A 7,158-nucleotide genomic window follows, 5' to 3' on the forward strand; every position below is an offset into this window, starting at 1 on the left:
ATTAGAAAGTATAGGAATGGTGTTAAGTGGTAAAAGAAAGAGGCCTAACAACCAATGGTACCTTTTATGGCCGTTGGATTTACAGCCGTGGAATGAACGGGATAGGCAGTGTTGTGCACTACCTTGTGTAACTTGGATTTTTTCTGCTCACGTGATAATGATGGAATTGATGATGATCGATGACGATGATGATAATATGCTGGTGGTGGTTGCTATGATGATAATATGGAGATGATGATTAAAGTAATGGCAATGATGATGTGTTAATGTAGCGGTGTAGATGATGATAATATAGTTAATATAGTTAATGATAGTAAGATGGATTACTATAACAGCAATGATGATAATGAATTAAAATAAAGATAATGATGACAAGTATAATAATCATCATTAGGATGATTACATTGACAATAATAACAATAACAATGATAATGACAACAATAATGATAAAAACAATAATAATGATAACAATAATGATAAAAATAATAATAATGATAGAAATAATAATGATAATAACAATCATAGAAATAATAGGAAAAGCACCAACACCAACAACAGTAGTAATGGTAACAACAACAACAACAAAACCATATTCCACGATGAGTACACTTTTATTACAAAGTCATTTTCCACCTATGGGCCCGGCGTGGGTGGGTCTTTACAGGAGGCGGGTTTGAAGAGGGAGCGCCGACAGGAGTGGGTCGGCAACCTTGATTTCACTTCGCAGGACTGCCTCAGGGGCGTCTCCATTCCTACTGTTGGAGGGTCAGTCCTGCCTGGCGCTTCATGGTGCGGCGACGTGACGTCGAGTCCATGCCGAGACGTGGAAGTGTTAGTGCATCGTGAAGCGTTGCGTTTTGGGGAAGAGGTGCTTCGGAACACAAACTGAAATTTGTTGAAGATTCATTAGATGTGACTATTTAAAAAATGCTTTGTTCATATCGTGAGTCTTTTAAGATGATGATGAGTGGAATGGAAAAGAGTGACTTTCAGAACGAGAAGGGAGTGAAGACTAAGGCAGCCAGGTAAGTTTGTAAAGGCCATGTTGCAGCGATCATATGTATGTTGAGTTTTGCTTTTGTTCCTATTAACAGAAGTAGATTTTTTCAAGGTTAGGTAGTTATAACAGTTTTCATAAGTGTTGTTACATTATTATTGACATTGTTATTATCATTATTATTATAATTATTTTATTGTTATTTTATTATTTTAGTTATTATTATTATTATCATTATTATTATTATTATTATTATTTCATACCATCATCGTCATCGCCATCGTCATCGTATCATCATCGTTATTATCATCATCATTATCATCATTACTATTATCATTTATTTTCATGTTATTTTCATACTTTTACCTGTGTATTTATTTATTTATTTGTACTATGACTGCTATGACTACCACTCGTATCATTATCATTACCATTATCATTATTATTATCAATACTAATCCATAGTCGTTTTTGTTTTATCGTTTTCCTTATTATCACAGCCGTATGATAATGGTAAAGACTGTCCTTATCGAGATTATTTCAATACTTAATCATTGTATAAAAGGTATGAATGAGAATGAATATCTTCACAATACAAGAGATGTATTTGACCGGTTTCGATTACATCCTAGTCAGAAATACATGTATATCTGACGAATATATACTTTTGTCAACATGAATACGGTTCATTAAAATCATTACTGTTAGTGTTAATGTTGTCATTATTATTATTGCTGTTGTTGTTATCATCATCATCATCATCATCATCATCATCATCATCATCATCATCATCATCATCACCATCATCATCATCATCATCATCATCATCATCATCATCATCATCATCATCATCATCATCATCATCATCATCATCATCATTATCACCATCATCACCAATATCATTATCATTAATAGTATTTGCACTTGTATTTATATTATTATTAATACTGATGTTGTCATTATCACTATTATGATTATTTCTTCAGTTTTAGTATTTATGCTCTTGATTATCATTATATTCATTATCATAATCATTATTATTATTATCATTATGAATGTCACTCTTATTATCAACATTATTAGCCTCATGAATATCTTCACAATACAAGAGATGTATTTGACCGGTTTCGATTACATCCTAGTCAGAAATACATGTATATCTGACGAATATATACTTTTGTCAACATGAATACGGTTCATTAAAATCATTACTGTTAGTGTTAATGTTGTCATTATTATTATTGCTGTTGTTGTTATTATCATCATCATCATCATCATCATCATCATCATCATCATCATCATCATCATCATCATCATCATCATCATCATCATCATCATCATCATCATTATCACCATCATCACCAATATCATTATCATTAATAGTATTTGCACTTGTATTTATATTATTATTAATACTGATGTTGTCATTATCACTATTATGATTATTTCTTCAGTTTTAGTATTTATGCTCTTGATTATCATTATATTCATTATCATAATCATTATTATTATTATCATTATGAATGTCACTCTTATTATCAACATTATTAGCCTCATCACTGTTAATGTTAGTATAATTTTTATCATGATCATAACGATTATTATCGTTAAAACAATTAAAATGGTTGTGATCATTTTCATACCCATCATCATTATTTTATTAATCCTATGTTTGATAATATTGTTGGAAAAATATGGACATGATTACCAAGTACTGATGTTTTATTATGAGTATTTATTATTAGTATTATCATTATTAGTGCTATTGATAGTGGTAATAGTGTCAATATTATTTTGGGAAGTTATTACCATATTCATAATTATCATCGTCATCGTCATTATCCTTTATATTATCATTACAATATTTATCACCACCATCTTCACCGTCATCGTCATCATCATCTTTATTATCATTACATTTTTTCCTTCTATTCTGTTATCAGTGCTATGATTGTGGTAATTATAATGATTATTATAAATCTTCATCATTATTATTATTATTATTATTATCATTATTATCAGTATTTTTTCATCTTTATTCTTCTTATTATTGTTGTTATTGTTATCGTTGTTTTCATCATCATCATCATCATCAGTGTTGTTGTTGCTATTATTATAATCGTTGTTATTATTATTGTTGCTGTTCTTATTATTGATATAATTTTTTGTCATTGATGTTGCTATTATATTATTATTATAATTATTATTATCATTATTATTATTATTATTATTATTATTATTATTATTATTATTATTATTATTATTATTACGATTATCATTATTATCATTATTGTTCTTGTTATTATCATCATTATCATTATTATTATTATTATTATTATTATTATCATTTTTATCTTTATTGCCATTATTATCATTGTTTTTGTTGTGATCATTATTATTATTATTATTGTTATTATTATTGATATTATTTTTTATTAGTATCAGTATCATTATTAGTATTATAATTATCATCATTACTAATATTATTGTCGTCATTATTATAATCATCATTATTATTACTATGATTATTATTATTGTTGTTTTTGTTTTTATTATTATTGTTATCATCATCACCATTAGTAGTTGTAGTAGTGGGATTATTATTACCATCATCATTATTATTACTGTAAGTATTATCATTATCATTATTGTTTTTTGTAGTTGGTACTGATATTATTATCATTGTCTTTATATATATATATATATATATATATATATATATATATATATATATATATATATATATATATATATATATATGATTGCCATTATCAATATTATTGTTATTAATTATGATATTATCTTCATTAGCATCATCATTATTATTTATTATTATTATTATCATTATTATGATGATAATTATAATCATTATTATCATTGTTTCTTTTATCTTTTATTATCTTCATTATTTTCATTGTTAGTAGTAGTTGTAGTGTTATCACCTTCATCATCATTGATATTAGCATCACTGGAATTACTAGTATCATCATCACAATCATCATCATTGTTGTCATTATCATTATTTTTAACATTATCTTTGTGATTGTTGTTCTTACTATTATTATCGTCATTATTATCATTATCAATATTATTAACGTCATTATCATTATTATTATAATTGCTGTCATTACTATTATAATTGCAATTATCATCATTACTGTTATTACTGTTATCTTTAATATGATCACCATCATCACTATCATCATTATTATTGTTTTTATCACTCTTAATATGATTATGATTATCATTATTGATAGTATTACTATCATTATTATTATTATTTATTGTTATTATCATCATAATCATTATCATTATTATCATTATTTTGTTATCATTATTACTATCATATGATTACCAATATTACTATGATGATTTTTTTTTATTAGTTATTATTATTATTATCATTATTATTATTATTGTTGTTGTTGTTATCATCATTAATATTATTGCGATTATCATGATTATTATTCTTTTCATTGTTGCATTGTTATTTACTTTATCATTACTATTATTATAATCATCATTGTTATTATTATCATTATTATCACTCTTAATATAATTATTATCACCATCATCATTGTCAGTATCATCATTATCTTTATCTTCGTCTTCATCATCATCACATTATTATCACCGCCATCATTATTTTAGATATTATTACCAATACCGTTATCATAATTATCATTATGATATTATCATGATAATAATAATGATACTACTACCACTACTACTACTGCTAATAATAGTAGTAGTAAAAATAGTGATAATGATAATAATTATAATAATGATGATAATAAAAATGATAATAATAAAAAAACAGTACCAATACTAATACTAATAATAATGATATTAATAAAAAAACAATGATAGTAATAATAATGATGACAACAATAACAATGATAATAATAATGATAATGATGATGACGGTGGTAATAATAGTAATGATTACTAACAAGACCATCAACATTAAGTTTATCATTATCCTACTTGCCATCGTCAATATTTTTCGCTATCATCATGCCATTTGTAACTTCATTAATCATAATAATATCATTATCATCATCAACATCATTATCTTCCCTAGTTTTGCTATCATTATTATGATTTTCATGACAATGATGATTATACGATATTCATTATTAAACGTATACAATTGTTAATTCTAGCAATTTTGACTAACAAATGCATGAAAATGTCAAAATATTTTTCTTCCTTGTTCTCTTTCTTTTCTATTCCTTACTTGCCATGAGCCGAGGTGATGTGAGCGGGGCTTTGCATTTTTGAAGAAATAAATGACGAGAAAGTACGTACTTAGTGTCGACAGTATCTGTAGGGAACAGCTGTCAGTTTCCATTGGTGTGAATTCTGCAAGAAATTATTCGGATACTGTAATTACGGTTACTGCAATTGTTGCAGTCGTTTGTGTCTAAAACATGATAGTAGGTTTGAGGTTTCCTGTACTCCGTCTGGTTTGCAAATATATGTCAATCTACATTAACGACCTGAACATACGTTAATTTTCATTTTTTGCGAATCAATTTTACGTTTATCACCATCTTAAAAATCCGGCAAGACTTATTTCTCTCTGTTCTGTCTCAGTCGAAACGTTACTTTGATCTGTCTTTTAATTTTCCCTAATGTGTATCTGTCAATGCCTAGCGTGATGCTAATCCTTTATGTTTTTTATGTTAGTATTTATTTTATTATTTTAAAAATCCCAGAGGACTTCCTAATCTCCGTCATCTATTTTTCTTATTCCAGGACGGCAACTCGAGGACGTCCTTTTCCCTCTCTGAAGTGGACTGTGTTGCTGGTTTTCACCTTCTCAGCCGTGACCTCAGCTGCCAAAGTCTCGTTGGAAGAAAAGGATAAGAACACAGGTATCTTTATTCATTTATGATTGAATACGTCCTTCTCTAAGTTATGGTATAGTTGTTGGTGTTACTTTGATTCAGTGTTACAAAAGGTGAATATGATATTTCCAGATAATGCTGAGCCCCGTCCGGGTGGTGTCTACCGCGGTCTTGAGCGACTGTCTACCCACATGAGCAGACCTCTAGGCTCTTCCCTAGGGCACCATGGAAAAGTTCCTGAGACACTGAGGCCGAAACCAGAAACACTGAGTCCCGGACCTCTACAGCCCCTGGAAGAACCTACAATCCAGTTCTATTCCTCCAACACTACCCCGCAACAAACTTTCTCGACGAAAGGCGTGCCGGAAGCCCCTCCCAAAGAGTCCGAGCGACTTAAAGACAGGATTAACCAACAGATCCAGGCTCGACTCGGGGCACAATATCGCCAGGGCCCGCAGCAACAAGCGGAACTTTCAGCGAGGACAGCAGGATCAATTCCAGACGCAGCTTTATGGACAGCAGCGACTCAAGCTCCGAGGATAAACGACCCTGTTAATAGACAGGGTGGAAACATGGCATTCAATGTCCAAAGTCTTCTCGTTAACCCTTCCACTCGTGTCCAGACGCAGAAACCACAGGTTGATGTCATTGGAGGTGTCGGTAACCCCGCACTCATGGGCGTTCCTATTAATTTGGGAAACTCTAACAGCTACCTCGTCCCTTCTGATGACAGGGAAACAACTCCACAGCCACTTTTTGGTGGCGTTGGGGATAGCCTTCGACAATCGTCACCCTTAGTGTTCAGTGGATCACTTGGTAACAACAACAAGCAATTTGTGTCTCTCAGAAATCAGTCACCCGTCCAAACTGCTTCGCCATTAACCATTCAGAGCCAACGTACCCCATCCATTAATGGTTTTGGAACCCTAACTAATCCAAGTCTTCTGTCTGCATCACAACCTGCTAACTTTAACCAGCTCGTGAAGGTCATGCAAGTTGCATTTGATACTAACCCATCCTTAAGAAATTACATGCTTCGTTTATTATCTTCAGCCAAGACCCAGTCATCTGGCACTGTTTCTTCCTTGGGTCCTCTGGGTCCTCAGATTTCTCAACGTGATAGCGCTCTAAGTTTAAATGCTGCAACACAGAATTTGGGCCAGACACCAGCAGCCCATCAGTCTAAACAGCAGAGTAATGCTGGCCAACTGTCTCAATATTATCAGCAAAGCTCCCTGAATCCCGCATATCAATATCAGCAAAATAATTTCCCACTGCGCATTCCTGGTACTTTCCATAGCGATGCCC

At 30.7% G+C, this 7,158-nt stretch overlaps 1 protein-coding gene across 1 annotated transcript in view; it reads left to right on the forward strand.

Annotated features, from left to right (window-relative positions):
- The first annotated feature begins 700 nt into the window (after nt 1–700).
- The window catches only part of LOC119580259, an 8,117-nt gene continuing 1,659 nt past the window's right edge, over nt 701–7,158 (forward strand). Inside the window, exons 1-3 of the mRNA XM_037928301.1 lie at nt 701–1,025; nt 5,759–5,877; nt 5,983–7,158. The exon at nt 5,983–7,158 is cut by the window's right edge and continues 1,659 nt beyond it. Of these exons, the coding sequence (XP_037784229.1) occupies nt 928–1,025; nt 5,759–5,877; nt 5,983–7,158 (1,393 nt within the window). The 5' untranslated portion in view covers nt 701–927. The remainder of the gene's footprint in view (nt 1,026–5,758; nt 5,878–5,982) is intronic.

This window comes from Penaeus monodon, chromosome 13 (assembly GCF_015228065.2).
Source record: "Penaeus monodon isolate SGIC_2016 chromosome 13, NSTDA_Pmon_1, whole genome shotgun sequence".
Lineage (NCBI taxonomy): Eukaryota > Metazoa > Arthropoda > Malacostraca > Decapoda > Penaeidae > Penaeus > Penaeus monodon.